The 19,715-nt window shown below is 40.0% G+C and overlaps 1 protein-coding gene across 1 annotated transcript in view; it reads right to left on the bottom strand.

Annotated features, from left to right (window-relative positions):
• Window positions 1-16,941, bottom strand: part of LOC117435766 (mitochondrial calcium uniporter regulator 1-like) — a 34,942-nt gene extending 18,001 nt beyond the window's left edge. The window contains exons 1-4 of the mRNA XM_034059179.3: window positions 16,341-16,941; window positions 4,776-4,895; window positions 4,461-4,564; window positions 768-869 (exon numbers count right to left, since the gene is read on the bottom strand). Coding sequence (XP_033915070.3) covers window positions 768-869; window positions 4,461-4,564; window positions 4,776-4,895; window positions 16,341-16,791 — 777 coding nt within the window. The 5' untranslated portion in view covers window positions 16,792-16,941. The remainder of the gene's footprint in view (window positions 1-767; window positions 870-4,460; window positions 4,565-4,775; window positions 4,896-16,340) is intronic.
• Between the last annotated feature and the right edge of the window lie 2,774 nt (window positions 16,942-19,715).

The following is a 19,715-nucleotide window of genomic DNA, read 5'->3' as shown; positions in this document are numbered from 1 at the left end:
ACCCCACATTCTGATATACATACAGTACTCCTTCAAAGATGTATGTAAAACCAGAAGTGTGACATACAAACAGACAGACAGGGCTTATTCTGATACAGTAGTCCCCCCGTATAAGAACACCTCCTAAGAGAACACTTCGGCTAAGAGAACACCCTTGTAGTGAAATGGATTTTTCCCATTGTAAAGTTACAGGAACTTTGTTTAAAAAAAAAAAAACTTTTTGGCATCGTTAGCAATTCGTTCACAACTGATACAGTACTGTTTTGTAACCTGATAACTAACTCATCATAATCAAACTTAAATTCAAATGGTTTATTCAATCTTTTCAAATATGACTTGTCAGAGAGTGTCTTGGTTTATTCAATCTTTCCAGAACCACCGTCATGTATTATTGCCTAGTTTAACAGTTAGTTTATTGACATTAGTTTGTCTGTTACTTTATTATAGTTTATTAACATACACTTGCCTATTGCTTTTCTCTTACTTATTCTGTTCATTTCATATGTTGATTGATGCATGTGCATCATGACAAGTAATAAATATTTATTTACTCATTCATTCATTCATATTGTGTCTGGTGGTCAACTCCATCTTTGAGAACACTTCGGCTAAGAGAACTCTTTGCTTGCTTACTTACGAGTGTTCTCTTAGCCGGAGACTGCTATTAATAACCTGGGCTAACGAACGCCCTTAGCAAGAATGGATAAGCGGTTGTCATTTAATGGGTGTGATTAGTGACCTTTCTCTGTAGCCATTGCCAAGCTTACCTCATTTTCAGTCCGCAATGCCGTGAACTCGCTTTTTTCCAGGATAATCATCTCCTTTTTAACAGACGCTATTTGGGACATTACCTGCTGAAGCATGATCTCCTGCCAAGCCGAAAAATAAACAAGACACGATTTATTTAAATAATATTAATAATAGCTATAAATGGTGAAGAAAAACAAAGCATCTCCAGGGGCATAACTTAAATAGAATGTCAGACAAAATGGTTTAGAAACATGAAGTCAAATTGATCTGTGGAAAAAGATCTGTACTGTACCATTGATATGTACATAGATTAATTTAACAATGTGACAATGAAATAGTTAATGCTTATTATAAATCTGCTTGAAAAAATCATGCTCTCCAATTGGTTAGTTGCATTCTATCAGCCATACCTTAATCCCACACAACCTTTCAACAGACACATCCTTCATCCTCCTCCTAATTCTATAATATTTAATATCTGTAAGTAACCTCTAAAAAGTCAGACCAAAGTGAATTTAGCGAAAGACGCAGCATTTAACAATGTAACAACATATTCATAGCAGTAATTAAAAAACTATGAAGAAGTGGAAAAGACAAGACAACAACTACCCCCCAATAACACCAGCAGAGCTAAACAAAAAAGTTTTATCATATGTATTTATGTAAATTTACTAAGTTTAAATATGTCCATTAATTAAATAGTAAAGTGGCATGTAATAGATTCATATAATTGATATACAGACATGATTTACTTAATACATATTGTAATCAATATGTACTATATATATGAATAAACTTATGTTAACTTATTAAAATAAAACACTTTAAACAAATGTTTACACTGGAACTACTTATGTGTAGCAATATTTACTGTTATTGGAAATACATTATTTAATTTGCTGTGTTCATTTAAAAAGTAAATAAATCTAATAATTTCATACTCGTTTTATAATAACATTAAGGCACTCCAGGGGATGGGTTGACATGATATAACCGCACACTTAAGGGTTAAAGACACTACGCTTCGCAGTTATATCATGTCAACCCATCATTTATCACTTATTGCTTTACTGACAGAACACTACCCCTTTTACACAGACGAGTTATGACAGCTCAGAACCGGCACTGATGCAGCATTCTAGTCTGTGTGAATTGCCTATACCGTCACAGAGCCGTCATATTTTATGCTGTCTCTTAACCACCTCTCGAGATGGTTCAGAGACGGCATTGAACCGTCTTAACTCCTGTGTGAAAGGCTATGCCGGCACTGAAACGCTATAGTGGGCATGGATTGAAAGTCAACATCCCAAGTGACTGTATGCCGAACGTGTTGGGTATTTTCGTCCTTGGTGTTACACACTTTAATTTTTTTCAAATACAATGGCTGATCAATAACAAGGTAGTAAATGGTGTCTGGAATAAGTCAATGAATTGTTAACTTTACGGGCTGATGAGGAGGTGAATTTACAAATAGAAGGGACGGTGTGTGATGCTGAAATTTATGGGTGAATCGCCGTTGCCATGAAAACGATCTGTTGACTGACAGGTTTGAAAGTTGTACTCACATGACCCCTTTGGCCATGTGAAAGGGTTATGACGGCATTATACCGGCACAGATTGCACAATTTCGTGGTGTGTGAATGGGTATTTTAAATAATTTTTTAAACGTCTCCGAGACGGCTCAGAAGTGGCATTTGTGTGTGAAAGGGGCTTAGGATAAATCTGTACCAACTATAAATACCCTCTGTCAAAGAGTGTGGTCTGTGTCATTGTTACCGTTTTAAGTTTCCCACAGTAAAGACATAGCAAAGTGTAATAAAGCATAGTGAAAGCCTGGTAAACCATGGGTAAGCATTGTAAATAAAAACCCAAAGAGATAAAGTAAAAAAAAATATTTAAAAAAATGTCAAACCATGGTAAACTATGGTAAATGCAAAGCATAGCTAAGGGAAAAGCATGTGAAAACATGCAAAATTACTAGGGGTGCACTGATAATCGGTAGCCTATCGGCATGGCACCGATATAAGGGAAAAAAACACAATTGGCTATCTGCAGTTTTTGTTATTTTAGCTGATAATGTACACCGATATTCATGCTTGAATTTCTTCCAACACAGAATTGAATGTTTGGTCAGGCGCACTTACGAATGACATAAGGACACTGACACTCATTTCCCCAGTGCTGTGTAACGTGCAATCAAAATGCAGTAAATACATATCAAAAGAGTGGTGTTTGGATTTTTTTTTTTTAAATATCTGAAGACAACAATAGGGTAGCGAGTTGTGTGCAGCAGGAAAGACTTGATGCTACATTAAATCCAACGATGAACTAACTGTGAGTAGAATATTATTCTGATGCTTTAAAAAAAATAAAAAAAATGGGTCGAATCCTAAATAACATTGAGGTCTGTCTCTGTCTCTCTCTCTCTCTTTGGCAGCTTGGCATCACCTCAGGTCCTCCTCTGTAGCTTACTTCATCAAATCCTTGAACGTAAACAGTTTTGCTGAAAAGCACTTTTTTAAAACCAAGACTACAGCAGCAACGACAACAATCTCCCTAACTTCCAAGGAGTTGTAGGCTCTCTAAACGTTAAGTGGGAATTACCTTTTGTAATTTTTGTTTTATCTTGCTTAATCTGCATTGGTTGTGGGTGTATTAGATGGCATTTTGAAGCTGGAATAGATTACTGTGCCGTCTTGTAACCGGATATTTTCATGACATCTTTTTGTTTTTGATAAAGTGAACAATTTAAGTTGGGCTGCATTTTTAAGCAGTGTATGCTTAAAATAAGAATTTAATGAATGTTGTTGTAGTTGACATTGCATAGGCTAATTTTTTTTCTACTGTACATTATAGGTCGAAAGTTATAACACACAATGTTTGACAGTGAGTGGATATAAAAGTTAATGTCACATTAGATTTTTTTTTCTATAGAAGTGTTTTTACTAGTGCAAATGCAAAGTGTTATTTTTGTGTGGATATGTTGGAAAGCAAATGCGTACATTGCTGTCAAACACACAATATAATACTACGTTATTCTTTGTATTCATTTTCTGAAGTAAATGCAACAGGTAAACAATACCTGTTAGTTTTTGTCAAATACAACAAGTAAACAATTTATATTAATTATTTAACACTTATAATTATAAAACAGTGTAAATATAGGCCCTATGCCTTGTTCTAGTAATTTACAATAGCTTACCTACACTATCTATTATTATCAGTATCGTCCGATATGGGTAGATAACCGTTGGCTATCGGTATCGGCCAAGAAAATCTTTATCAGTGCACCCCTAAAAATTACCAATGTGGCAGTGAAAATGTCATTTTTTTACTGGACAACACCACAATGGAACTTAAGTAAGAAAATCAAAGAATATAGCTGTGAACCAAACATTAAGACAGTAAATCAAAGTGTAATATCTTTATGAAGCAGAAACTTGAGTCTTTGACACCGCAGTTGTGCCTGTATATAATTACTTTTTTTTGTACAATAACCATGACCTACCTTAACAGGGAGAATCACAGAATACAGCTGTGTACACAGAATATAAACCAGCATCAAAGCAGAGTCATCTTAGGTCAAATTGAACTTTGCACCTGGAATTTCCATAAATATGAACTTGAAAGTTGCAAATGCATATTAAAATCATCTAGCCATTTGTCAGTCTTCCATTATGATTCAAGTTTAATGGTTTATTGCAGTTTACCTGTTGGACTTTGGTGACCATGTCTTTGTAAACCAGTTCCATACTGGAGTTCATGATTTTTACTAAAGCAGCCACAATGACTTCCGCCTGTGGAGTGGTGAACCCTGCAGAGACACGTTGTTGGTAAGTTAACATTGTGTGAATCACAGGCAGAGCGTACTAAACAAAGACACAGCTATTGCAGTCGAAATGCCATGCCATAACATAGCTTAGCTTGACAATGTTAACCCTTTAGCCATGGAATGCCATGTTGAATTGTACTGCAGGAGGCCTCAATGATTACTGTTCTCACAAACATTGATAAAACAGACTTACCATTCTCTTCCAGAAGGCAAACCACTGCATGAGTATCAAAATAAAACTTCCTGCTCCCTGATGGGGATCTTTCCACTTTTCTCAAGTCATACTGCAAGGATACTGTTGATGTGCTGAGTTCTACATAGATTTGAAAAAAAAAAAAGGAAATTGCTTTTATTTATTGGCTACTAGATTACAAAAACGGCTTACTTTATTTGAACATTGCTGAGGATATTATAGCCAACAAAGAGACAGTTTCGACTTCTGCATGCCTCGACACATCATATATATAAGACATCAAACATGCCATACCGAGTTTCAATATTGGTATGATACCAGACATCACCTGCTTGGAAACTCTGAGGCACCTCTCAAGAATCCCCTTCAGCAAAGTCAATTCAAAGCAGTGACCACAATCTGCCATGAATGACATTCTCTTCATCTGGTTAAGCAGGTCTTCAGATAGGACATGCTTACTATCAGCACTAAAGATAAGGTTTTGGGTCATTGAGTAATTTACTCTTCAAATTAAACACTATACGTGTAAATTGTATTTTGTGTAAAATGCAACATTATCTTAGTCACAAGTACTGTATTATCAAAAAATACAGTGCATACTTTAATGCTAACTTATGAGTAGAGCCCCATGTTTTTCGTAAATACGAAATAACACAAAATGTAACATATAAAACGAATTAAAGGGAAATGCAAATATAAGAAAGAACACGAAAAATGGGCTCCTGAGTGGCGCATCCAGTAAAGGCACTCCACGTGGAGTGCAGGATGTGCCCTATATTCTGGACGTCGTGAGTTCGAGTCCAGGCTATTCCTTTGCCGACCGAGGACGGGAGCTTCCAGGGGGCGGCGCTCAATTGGCCGAGCGCCACCCGGGGGGAGGGAGGGTTAGGTCGGCCAGGGTGTCCTCGGCTCACCGCGCACCAGCGAAACCTGTAGTCTGGCCGGGCCCCTGCGGGCTTGCCTGTAAGCTGCCCGAGAGCTGCATTGTCCTCCGACGCTGTAGCTCTTGGGTGGCTGCATGGCGAGTCCGCAGTGTGAAAAAAAGCGGTCGGCTGACGGCACATGCTTCGGAGGACAGCGTGTGTTCGTCTTCGCCCTCCCGAGTCAGCGCAGCGGTGGTAGCGGTGAGCTGAGCCTAAAAATAATTGGCCATTCCAAATTGGGGAGAAAATAATAAAAAAATAATTGGCAACGACTAAATTACAAAAAAAAAAAAAAAAAGAATAAGTCCCCTGGGTCGACATTGTCAATACCTTTTAGAATTTTGAATGCTTTAAATCAGATCACTGCATAGTCTTCTTTGTTCAAGACTGAATAGATTTCTTTTAGCCTGTCTGCATATGACATGCCTTTTAAACCCAGGATAATTCTGGTCGCTCTTCTTTGCACTCTTTCTAGAGCAGCAATATCCTTTTTGTAACGAGGTGACCAGAACTGAACACAATATTCTAGATGAGGTCTTACTAATGCATTGTAAAGTTTTAACATTACTTCCCTTGATTTAAATTCAACACTTTTCACAATATATCTGAGCATCTTGTTGACCTTTTTTATAGCTTCCCCACATTGTCTAGATGAAGACATTTCTGAGTCAACATAAACTCCTAGGTCTTTTTCATAGATTCCTTCTTCAATTTCAGTATCTCCCATATGATATTTATAATGCACATTTTTATTGCCTGCGTGTAGTACTTTACACTTTTCTCTACTAAATGTCCTTTGCCATGTGTCTGCCCAGTTCTGAATGCTGTCTAGATCATTTTGAATGACCTTTGCTGCTGCAACAGTGTTTGCCACGCCTCCTATTTTTGTGTCGTCTGCAAATTTAACAAGTTTTCTTACTATACAGAATCTTAATCATTAATGTAGATTAGGAATAGCAGAAGACCTAATACTGATCCCTGTGGTACACCACTGGTTACCTCGCTCCATTTTGAGGTTTCTCCTCTAATCAGTACTTTCTGTTTTCTACATGTTAACAACTCCCTAATCCATGTGCATGCATTTCCTTGAATCCCTACTGCATTCAGTTTGAGAATTAATCTTTTATGCAGGACTTTGTCAAAAGTTTTCTGGAAATCTAAATAAACCATGTTGTGTGCTTTGCAATTATCCATTGTCGATGTTCCATCCTCAAAAAAATCAAGCAGGTTAGTCAGACACGATCTAACTAGGCCGCATATTTAATGACCACTAAAGTCCCACTTTACTCCAGCTAAACACATTTTTTGACAGCAATTAGTGTTTTGCAGCCGCAAATCACTTTGCACGTATTCTTACATCAACAAAATGCTAAAAAGAATGCATGTCCTTGGAGTTTGAGGACATTTCTGACAAGGCTACTCATCCTTCACAAAAATAAATGAGATTTTACAACTAAGGGGCAACACATTCTTTGCAGATTATGCTGCATAATTGTGTTCTTCGGGGCCAGAATATTTAAACTAATATGTGCTGGAGAATGCCAGACAGTACACACAAAATATTTGTCCTTGGAGCTGCTGACATGAATCCTAGTCTTTGGCAGACATTATCTATATGTCTTGAAAGGTTGTAAGCAAGGCAACAATTTTTATTTTTATATATATATATATATATATATATATATATATATATATATATATATATATATATATATATATACACACACAGTGCCGTGAAAAAGTATTTGCCCCCTGTTCTGCATTTTTGCACATTTTTCACATTGTATTTGGTCAGATTTTTTTGTGGGTTGTAGTAGTATATAGAGGGAGTCAGAGAAGTGACATTTGTTTGGTGTGCAAGGTAATCAAACATGCAATCTTCAGGTGTGAAAAAGTTATTGCCCCCCCCCCCCCCCCCCCCTACTTAACTCAACCCAATTAAAGGGATAATTGGGGTCAGCTGTTTGATTACTTTGCTTAACAACCAGGCCTGATTTGGGCCAGCCCTGCACAATATAAATCTGACTAACTTTGGCCCTTACCATCAGAGTGAAGTTGTCAGAACACAGGTTCTAGAAGCACATCATGCCACGAACCTCCGGAAAAAAAATGTTGATGCCGATCAGTCTGGAAAGTCTGGAAAATTTCTAAGGCTCTGGGGCTCCACCAAACCATAGTCAGAGCCATATTGTCCAAATGGAGAAAGTTTGGGACAGTAGTGAATCTTCCCAGGAGTGGCCGTCCTGCCAAAATCTCTCCAAGAGCAAGGCGTAAAATCGTCCAGGAAGTCACAAAGAACCCTAGAAAAACATCCAGCGATCTGCAGGCCTCTCTCGCCTCGGCTAAGGTGAGTGTTCATGACTCCACCATCAGAAAGACACTGGGCAAAAATGGGATTCATGGCAGAGTAGCAAGGCGGAAACCATTGCTCACTAAGAAGAACATGAATGCTCGTCTCAAGTTTGCCAAAAAGCGCCTGGATGATCCTCAAGAGTTCTGGAACAATGTTCTGTGGACAGATGAGTCAAAAGTGGAACTTTTTGGCCGACATGGGCCAAGTTATGTCTGGCTAAAACCAAACACTGCATTCCTGTCACAAAGACGGCCGGAGTGGGTGGCGTCAGACCAGAATCAGGAATTCAAACAAAGACAGTGGTTGTGATGAGCTGAGTGCAATGGCTGCACTCAGCGTTTATTAACAAAATAAAAAGGTTTAACAGTACAAAAACAGGACACGGCACTGGTAGCCAAAATAAACAGACATACAAAACGGACTAAACACTTAACAAACGGTGCACGGAGACAAACAAACACGGTGAGTACAAACAACTATTATATTTACGATCTTTCTATTTCAATTACTCCTCTCTCTCTCACCCGTTCTCCACTCCCGAACACCTAACCCTGAGTGCATGAAATTGTGCCTATTTATACTGTTGTGCTGGGATTCAATTACTAATTAATTATTCACTTGAATCCCAGCACGTGAATTAATTCTGTGCAACCCCGTGCTCACATATTACATTTAACCAGCACGTGAAGTGATTTGTGCTCTCCTCGTGCCTAAATACAAATCTACACTTTAAATACACGTGAAACACAGACCCGTTTATATCCCGTGTACCAATCTATACACCAACATTTACACACGCACGCATACACACAAATGCACACAGGGACGGGGCACATTGCCACATATACCCCCCCTTGTGCGCAGCACACATGGCCTCAACGGCCACCTCCCCCCTTAAAAATCCAGCAGTCCAGGACAAAGTCTCGGGCTGGGAAGGGAGGCTTCAGTGGGCCCATGGCTGGCCATGCTGTCAGCACCCCTGCCGGTAGTGGCACGGCTGACAGCCTGTTGGTTTGCTCCTGCAGCGAAACTGCTGCTGGGGAAAGTGGTCTCCTGACCTCTCCCCCTGTCTTTGTAGCCGGTAGCTCCCTTTGGTGGGGCTCCGACCACAGTACTGCCGGCAGCGAAGAAGCTGCAGTGGGAGCAGGTCTCCGGACCTCCCCCACGATCTCCGGCAGCGAAACTGCTGCAGTGGGAGCAGGTCTCCAGACCTCCCCCACGATCTCCGGCAGCGAAACTGCTGCAGTGGGAGCAGGTCTCCAGACCTCCCCCACGATCTCCGGCAGCGAAACTGCTGCAGTGGGAGCAGGTCTCCTGACCTCCCCCACGATCTCCGGCAGCGAAACTGCTGCTGGGGTTGGTGGTCTCCAGACCTCCTCCCCCTTCTTCGTGGCCGACAGCTCCCCTTTCTGGGGCTCCGGCCACCGTACTCCCTGTGGTGGAAGTACGGGAAGCAGAGACAGCTCCTGCTGTTCTGCTTCTGGCGGTGGTGGAGGCAGAGGCAGCTCCTGCTCCTCTGCTCCTGGAAGTGGCAGAGGCAGCTCCTGCTCCTCTGCTCCTTCCGGTGGTGGTGGCGGAGGCAGAGGCAGCTCCTGCTCCTCTGCTCCTTGCGGTGGTGGTGGCGGAGGCAGAGGCAGCTCCTGCTCCTCTGCTCCTGGAGGTGGTGGAGGAAGAGGCAGCTCCAGCTCCTCTGCTCCTGGCGGTGGTGGAGGCAGAGGCAGCTCCTGCTCCTCTGCTCCTGGAAGTGGTGGAGGCAGAGGCAGCTCCTGCTCCTCTGCTTCTGGAAGTGGTGGAGGCAGAGGCAGCTCCTGCTCCTGGCGGTGCTGGCTCCCTCTGCTGTGGCGGCTGGGCATGTGCGCGCCATGCTGCCTTCAGCAGCATAGCGAGAGGCTGCTGGGGGACACCAGCATCCTGCCCTTCTCCCCCCCAAAAATTTTCAGGGGGTTGAGCCTGTAACCCCTCCCCTTCCGGCTCTTGGGGCTGAGCCAGCAGGCATTTTCCCTCTGCTGGTGGCTTGGGTCCCAGGGCTGTGGAAGCCCCGACTTGCCTCCCTTTGGGCTGTGGACGCACCGACTCCTCCCTTTTGGGCTGTGGACGCACTGACTCCTCCCTTTTGGGCTGTGGACGCACCGACTCCTCCCTTTTGGGCTGTGGACGCACCGACTCCTCCCTTTTGGGCTGTGGACGCACCGACTCCCCCCTCTTGGGCTGTGGACGTTCGGGCTCCCCCCACTCAGGCGTAGGACGTTCGGGCTCCTCCCACTCAGGCGTAGGACGTTCGGGCTCCTCCCACTCAGGCGTAGGACGTTCGGGCTCCTCCCACTCAGGCGTAGGACGTTCGGGCTCCTCCCACTCAGGCGTAGGACGTTCAGGCTCCTCCCATTTGGGCTGTGGACGCTCAGGCTCCTCCCGCTTGGGCTGTGGACGCTCAGGCTCCTCCCCATAGCTGCGGAAGGGACAGTGGGCGAACAGGTGATCCTGGTCGCAGAGGAGGCACCCCGGCGATGGCTTGTTACATCGCCGTGGATGCCTGGCCCTTAGGCGGCACTCCTCCTCCCTGTCCTTCACCTCTTTATCCGTCTCCGCCTCCCGCTTGGGCTGTGAAGGCAAAACCAGCAGGCATTCACCCTCTGCTGGTGGAGATGGGGACAGCAGGTACTCACCCTCTGCTGGTGGAGATGGGGACAGCAGGTACTCACCCTCTGCTGGTGGTCCTGCTACCTGGGCTGCTGTTCCATTTATGGTTGCCTCCAGGTAGCCGAGGACAAACTCCACACCTTCCTACAAGGTGTTTGGGGTGTGTTCCTGCTGATAGGCCTCCCATCTCTCACTGTCCATCATCCACAGGGCCTGGACGACTATGGGCAGAGACTGGGCCTCCAGCCCAGCATTCTCCAGGAACCAGTCCCGCCATTTTGTGGCGTCTTCTGCCATTATATTTTTTTCTTTTTTTTTTTTTTTTTTTTTTAAACAAAACCCCTCCTGGTCTGACGCTTGGAGGCGCGGCTATCCCACGATGACACCACGTGTCACAAAGACGGCCGGAGTGGGTGGCGTCAGACCAGAATCAGGAATTCAAACAAAGACAGTGGTTGTGATGAGCTGAGTGCAATGGCTGCACTCAGCGTTTATTAACAAAATAAAAAGGTTTAACAGTACAAAAACAGGACACGGCACTGGTAGCCAAAATAAACAGACATACAAAACGGACTAAACACTTAACAAACGGTGCACGGAGACAAACAAACACGGTGAGTACAAACAACTATTATATTTACGATCTTTCTATTTCAATTACTCCTCTCTCTCTCACCCGTTCTCCACTCCCGAACACCTAACCCTGAGTGCATGAAAATGTGCCTATTTATACTGTTGTGCTGGGATTCAATTACTAATTAATTATTCACTTGAATCCCAGCACGTGAATTAATTCTGTGCAACCCCGTGCTCACATATTACATTTAACCAGCACGTGAAGTGATTTGTGCTCTCCTCGTGCCTAAATACAAATCTACACTTTAAATACACGTGAAACACAGACCCGTTTATATCCCGTGTACCAATCTATACACCAACATTTACACACGCACGCATACACACAAATGCACACAGGGACGGGGCACATTGCCACAATTCCCCAGTAAGAACCTCATAGCAACTGTCAAGCATGGTGGTGGTAGTGTCATGGTTTGGGGATGCTTTGCTGCATCAGGACCTGGACGCCTTGTCATCATTGAAGGAACCATGAATTCTGCTCTGTATCAGAGAATTCTACAGGAGAATGTCAGGCCATGAGTCCGTGAGCTGAAGCTGAAGCGCAGCTGGGTCATGCAGCAAGACAATGATCCGAAACACACAAGCAAGTGTACATCAGAATGGCTGAAGAACAAGAAATTTAAAGATTTGGAATGGCCTAGTCAAAGGAATGGCCTAGTCAAAGTCCAGACCTAAACCCCACTGAGATGTTGTGGCAGGGTGTCAGCTTCCCCAGTAATGTTGTTGAAGCTGACACCCTGGGATCCTTCAAGAAGCTGCTTGATGAGATTCTGGGATCAATAAGCTACTAACAACCAAACGAGCAAGATGGGCTGAATGGCCTCCTCTCATTTGTAAACTTTCTTATGTTCTTATGTTCTTATGAAACGAGTAGTTCATGCTCGAAAACCCACAAATGCATGGAGGAGTGGCCAAAATTCCTCCACGGCGCTGTCTGTGAGAGACTAATCAATAACTACAGGAAGCGTTTGGATACAGAAAATCAGACAGGGGCAAATACTTTTTCATGGCACTGTATATATATTGCGTTGCTGGTCAATCTACACATTTACCGGTTAATCTATAGATTTACCGATTTTTACACGTGAACTGTAACAAATAATAATAATAATAATAATAATAATATCTATTTTTTATATAGCGCCTTTCATAGTGGACCACCATGGAGATAGAGCACAAGGAGGTTAAGTGACTTGCTCAGGGTCACACAGCGAGTCAGTCAGTGGCAGAGGTGGGATTTGAACTGGTGACCTTCTGGTTACAAGCCCTGGGGCTATATTTATCAATCGTGCGTACACACAAATGTCATTCTAAAGTGTGCGTACACACAGTCTAACAGAAAGTATGAGATTTATCAACATACAACTTTGCACGGAAATGTTCGGAGACTCACGCACACTCTGGACCATGCGTATGATCGTTTCCTTGTGTTAGAATGATGGTACTGCAAGAAAAAAATCTAAACCCTATTATTCAGGATAATAAACCATCACTGCATAGTGAAAAACAATTACGTTCATAGCTAAAATCTAAGGGTCTTACAGCAATACTTACATTTAAGGACCCACACCCCCTACGAGTAGAACAAGGTGCTACACATGGTAGCATCTAAATTGCACCCAGGGTGATTTTTCTGGTCAAGGTCCCTTTCTCACTTTAGGTTGGCCTTTGTCACAGGTCGAAGGGGACATTTAAAAAAATGCTAACGCCGCTTTTCGTCAAGAGAGAGTGTTTAGGAGATTGTTATGACTTCTTTGCACAAAGTACAGAAACACTTTTTGCAAGATATCGCTTTCCCAATGAAGTCCTATTGGAATTGTGTGATATGTTGGGACTTAGGCTATACAGACCAACCCAGAGCACTCATCCCATTCCTGCACAAGTTCTGTCTACTCTTGGCTATTTGGCGACTGGTACCGTTCAAAGACAGATCGGAGACATAAGTGGCATTTCACAAGCCTCTTTTAGTGCACTAATGCCAGTGGTTTTAGACTCCATCATTGCCCTTTGTCCTCAGTACATTCAGTTTCCTTATACCGATGGACAGCAGATTGAAATATGAAGGGATTTTCATTTAATTGCTGGGTTCCCCAATACCGTTGGTGCTATAGACTGCACCCAAATAGCAATTAAGCACTGACATTGAATGAATTTCATTTTGTGAACATGACACAGTGCCACTCAATTAATGTGCTGGTTATATGTGATGCCCGACTCCGTCTACTAAATGCTGTGGCTAAATGGCCAGGCAAAACCCACGATTCATTTTTTCTTCAGAAGAGCAGAGTGGGCACTCACGGAGAAAAAAGAGCCGTTGCAAATTTCCATGTGCGAACAATTTTAGTGACATTGAGATTTACTAACACGTTTTACTTAGAAACGTGCATACGAGTGCCTTACGCAAGATTCATAAATCAGAATTGAATTGTGCGTGCGAACATTCTAAACTCTGTGAGTACAAACAATTTAAGTAATGTTTTTACGCACGACTGATAAATATAGCCCCTGGACTTCAACCACTGGACCACACTGCCTCCTGAATGAGGTGTGACAGTGCCTGAATTCTGGTAGCCAGTACCAGCATTAAAATAAATCATTATATGTATATATATATATATATATATATATATATATATATATATATATATATATATATATATATATATATATTATATATTAAATTGAGACCAATACATTATATCAAAGAGGTAAAACACCTTACCTCCTTTCTGTCCAAGCATTCAAACAAGTCCCTTTTTGTTTCTCTTTTGGTTTTCCAAGTTTAATTTTATACAAATCCTTATACAAGAGCATTTATCTTTCCACAATGCTATTAGTTTAAAGTTTGTGTTTCCTTTTCTCACTACATTCACTTCCTGCATTACAGACTATAGTATCCTTGCCCAATGCACAGTAGTTCCAAATGTATAGATATTATCCTAGTGTATGCCTCAGTGGGTTTTAATATCTTCAACAAAGGAGGATGTGAAGTTATATAATTGAGGCAGGTGAAATGGGCTTATCACAAAATAACGCAGTATCAAAATGTATTATATCATCAAAACAGACAAAAATGATTTTTAACATTGACCACCCACCCCTCCCCTCTCCCCCCTCCTTTTTTAAACAGTTGTAGCAACACATGGGGTTGTATACCAGTATTTTTTCAGAACCCCGCTACTTATTTTATAATACTTAGATAACAAATAAAACACCTGACTATTTTGTAATTTTCCAAAATGAACAACTACATCTAGGGGTCATAGGGGGTACGTAGGACGACTCAGAAATGGAAATAAAAATGAAAGTAAAACAATGATCTTGAATTTTTTTTTTACTGTATTATCTAAATATTTCACTTTTGTTTAGCAGCAGTGAACCGCAAAAAAAAAAAATCTATCACGTCCACACGTTCCACCTGTACGAATGCGTGATTTTGATTGAATGGATTAACGTTTTTGATGTTGTAAACATTTTAAACGGCACATAATTGTGCTAAAATGGGTAGTAAATGGTAGCGTGATAAACATTTACAGTGCAGACTATTTTGTATTATTTATATTAACTTTGTTGAATAGAAAGCGAATACAAGTGTACCCAAATATTACCTTTTAATTATGTGCATCCAAAGACATGTAATTAAAAGTTAAGAATTATGCCTACGGTTTGGTATTTTGTCATAAATCAGCAGTTTGTCAGTCCCAAACTGTTGTGACAAATTATATATTAAATAAACAGGAAACAAAAGAAATGTGTACATCAGATTATTCTGCCTTTTTATTGCAACTGTGGTACCATTCAAGTGAGTGAAAACTCCTCCCTTAACCCATGATTTGCACTATTTGTAAAAAATGCATAACAAAAACATCAGATTTAAAATGAGCAGAAATCTACTTACATAAATGTGTTAAAAGGATTTAATTGGATTAATATCTGAATGACAGACAGATTGTTCTGTCTTTCTGTACCTTGATACTTAAGCATAATACTGTGCACATGATTACTGCAAAGACTAAACTGCAGATCAGCAGTAGCAGCTGTATACTGTCTGTAGGGAATTTACAATGGTTGGCTACAGTATCCATTCCCAGCAACTCCCTACTCTGAGGGGACTAAAAACTGCAACTTTAAAAATACTTTTCTGAACATTCTGGGACATTTTTAGATTATCATTTTTTTATACAGTTGATGTATATGACATATGTCCATAATTCATATACATAAATAATAGTTTCTCACTAGACCTACATGTGTACATTAGTTTTTTATTCAATACACCTTATAATTAACAACTGCAAAATATTTAGTAATTTCTTTGGTCAGGTCAGGTCAGCTCAGCTCAGAAACTAACATCTCTGTGCCATGCCGGCTCAGAAAAAAAAAAAAAAAAACATCTCTGATGCCATGAAAGCTCATCTTGGTTCAGAAGTAAATAACATCTACACTGACGCCAGCTCAGAACACCATCAACTGAGACTTGTATGTGAGATCACTGATGTATCACCTTTGTTTTGCTTTGTTCCTGTTTGCATTTTGATTCCTGAATAAACTATTTTGAAAACTTTACCTGAAGATTAATTATCTTTAAGAAGAACTCACACCTCTTACATATGTTTAAGAAGACACACCTGAGCTTGTTACCTATGCACTGAGGCTAATCAAGGTTGTAGTAAAACCTGGAATGGGTGAAACAGCTATGAAGTTCCTATTTTCATTCCTGCAGTCTAAAATATCTTAAATTCAACACTGCTAGGTTAATTAACATTATTTAATACAATATTTACACTCAACATGTATTACCCCAGTCATTATTAACACAATTTACAATACTGAGACCAAGGACATACAAACACAACAGGTTTTGAGACCCAGTGGATACCTTCCTGGTTGGATGTCGTCTAGGAAGTGGCTCAAATACACTTTGAATTTAAGATTTGGTTTGTAGTCGGCTCATCGGCTGACCCAAAATTTCATGTGACATCAAGATCAATAGAGTTCAGAAGCTATACGTACCTCTAACTAAACAGCCGTGGTTAAATACTGAAAGTGCAGTAAATCCAGGAATGCTTGTTTTGCACCACAACCTACTGTTGCTGTGATCACCACTGCACTTGTTGAATGTGAATCCCCGTTTGGTTCTCAAACTGAACGTGGCAGAACAGTCTCGCGGTTCCTCGGCTGTACAGTTCCAGTAATTGCAAGCAACTTGGTCTTTTTTTTTGCGAGGTCCAACGTGTCCAGACTGCGCACAGCATTTACAGTTTCGAAATGCCGGTGGAAGGTCACGAATAACAGCAACAACTTCCAGGCCTTGTCCACTAACAACTCTGCAGCATGATCTACTATTAATTCTCAGCTGCGCTGTGTACACAAAGTTGCTGTCGTAACTAGTGTATAACGTTTTACAGGGAATCACTCTTCCCGCACTTATTAATATTCCACTGACCGCTAGTTTCATCGACATTTTTGCATTGGTTGTTTTTGACTAAAAAACCTCCCTCATGTTCTACTCCAGCCTGCCGAGACCATTGACATTCTATCGAACTTGTCCGCGTTCACAAAAGAACGTCACCACGCAAGGGCTCGGGAACGCGCAGCACTAGGACAGTATTTCATACATGATGTATACATTTAAGTTTTCTTCCATGGTGTAGTTTCATGTCAACCAAACGTATCCATCAGTAACAAAACAAAACAAACAAAGACTGAATTTACTTTCATTTTAGAATTGTTATTTATCACATTTCAAATGAAAAAATATACCATTTGTATTCCATAATTTCCAAAAATAAAATATGGTTTGACTTATTTACCTTTTCACTGCTCTTCTGAAGTTCCTGTGAATAAGGTTTTTTTTTTAGTTTTTTTTTTTAGTAGAAGTGAACAAGGTTACTTTCGCCCCAAAAGATTTTTCCACAGAACACAGGTGCATTTATAAATATGAACATATTTACCAATGAAGTGAAGAATTGATGTATTAGTTATATATTGTAGTAATCCTTATAAATAAATGGCATGGACATCTGTTTCATTCAGGCTAACGATAAGAAAAAAAAAGTCCTAAATCTTACTATGAAAAACATGTAAACCTGTATCCTTTAGTCATTACACATCTGTATTTCACTTCTCAAACAACATTACTATAAATTGTTGTATTACTACTATAATACTGTATCTTACATTATCTCATAATAAAAGAACAGTCATAGTATTTGTGCATTGTGACATTTCATCAGTGTGTTTAGGGTCCAAAACAATTCTAGAAAACATTGCTTCTTACACCTGCATTATTAAAGTGACAAGGGGTGATTGTTGAGGTTACTTGACTGATGGTTTCTTTGTATTCTAGTAAATAAAAACATTATGCCGAGGCAAATTATGTAAGGGTGTGGGTTGTTTAGACAGGGTTAAATTGCTGATGATAGGTATCAGTGGTTTGACATGCTAAAAGAACTAATTGCCAACAGAACTTGGGTGTAGCTCACCTTTTTATAATGGATGTATATGCATATATTTAGAATGTTTCTATGTGTACTGATAAAGGAATCATTTTAATGTTCAGGCCCTCATTGAAAATATAGGTGCTTCTCGTTGGAAGGAAAATTCTAGATGGTTCTATATAGAGAAATGGTGACCTATTCCTCTGTGATGTATTTTATTTTTTTGCATGACTTACTAACTGGACCAGAGACCAGAATGAATCCTGTTCACTGGAACAGCATGCTCAGCAAGAGAATGGGTTTCAGTGCCTCTATGTGTAATGTTTTTTTTGTTATTTGTAAATTCCTTTACCTACTTCCAATATTAATTGACAACCTTTGGTTCTATATGTGTTTTTTTCCCCCCTGCATTTAGGGTTTTAATTTAATACCCACTTACAGCAGAATTAGATCAGTTTCTCTGCCAAGTGTTTCAATCCTAACTGGACCTGCTACCAAAGGAAATAAACTGGATTAATTTCAAATCACTTTCAGTTCAAACAAATTAGAAAAATGAATTCTGCAGTTAAAACAGAGTTCAAACCTTTGCTTAAGTGATGTTAACACAAGAAAGAAAGAATACAAACATAATAGCAAAATAAGTATATTTAAATCCAACAAAATGCAATGGGTCTTATTTTCACAATTAGGTCTCAACACATTCAAATGTTCTACTCTTTATTAAATATTCAATTATTCAATTCCTCAGATTCAGGGGTGAGCACATACTTTCTTTGGAAAGCCTACACAAGACACATTCAAATACTGTTAATGTGACCCATGACCTGAGGTCAACTTATTTAACATGAGGTTATGGTACATTTAAATCCTATTAAGCACTTAAAAAATGACTGCAGAATATTCTAAATAGAGTTCTAATGACACTTGGTAGATATACATGTAGATGATTTTAGCCTGATAAAAATGAACAGTAATTACAGAGTAATTAAAGTTATAATAATGGTTAAGGTCAGGATATTGTAATAAAAAGCAATACCAAATTACTGAGTATTGTACACCATCATAACCTTTACAACCAATCTGACCACTGTTGCTGTAGGATATGTCACCATACACTACAACTTTTGATTTCTGTAGTGTATGAAAATGGAACTAGTTAAAGCTAACAATAAATTAAGAAAACATTCACTACAGTAACCATGCAGACTACCACAGAAGAGAGAAAAGTAAAAAGCAAAAATGTCTAGATTTATTCAGGCATCTGAGGAAAAAAAAGAAGCAAAAGACAGTAAACAGAAGACGTTTTAAATAATACAATGGAGTACAATAGCGATGATTTGTTTTTAAGTGCAGACCTCGTTGTTTATTAGAATTCTGAATTTTCACCTCCTCACACGCTACACTTATACATTCTGTGTATTGTTGCCCAGTAAAGCATTACCTATTATTAGAGGTCGGCACGGGTAGAAAATCCGGAACCGGGTACCCCGGTATATAAAAACATATATTAATGTGCATGATACATATTTAAATACTATATAGTTCACATACATTTAGTCCCTTCAGATCTGTAGACTTGTGTACCCTTTTTCAGTACTGGAAACATCGAAATAATAATAATAATAATAATAATAATAATAATAATAATAATAATAATAATAATAATAATATCTCTTTTTAAATACAGTTATTCATGTTAAATGGTCTTCATGCTGCGGGATTCTTTGCGACGTATATTGGCCATATTCTGCTGTTGTTGTTGTTCTTCTTTTTGTTGTTCTTGTTAACATGGCTGTTATGTTCAGTTTTAAAACTAATGCAGTAGTACAGCACCGCTATTACGTTATGGACTGTCGCAATAGCTACCGTAAATTGAGCCAGCTGGGTTTTGACGCAGTCGCAAAAGAGTTAGTTGGAAAGGTGCATCTGTTTGGTTGTAACAATAAAA

The sequence above is a fragment of the Acipenser ruthenus genome, chromosome 3 (assembly GCF_902713425.1).
Source record: "Acipenser ruthenus chromosome 3, fAciRut3.2 maternal haplotype, whole genome shotgun sequence".
NCBI classification, from domain to species: domain Eukaryota; kingdom Metazoa; phylum Chordata; class Actinopteri; order Acipenseriformes; family Acipenseridae; genus Acipenser; species Acipenser ruthenus.
This window is presented reverse-complemented; position numbering and strand designations above follow the sequence as displayed.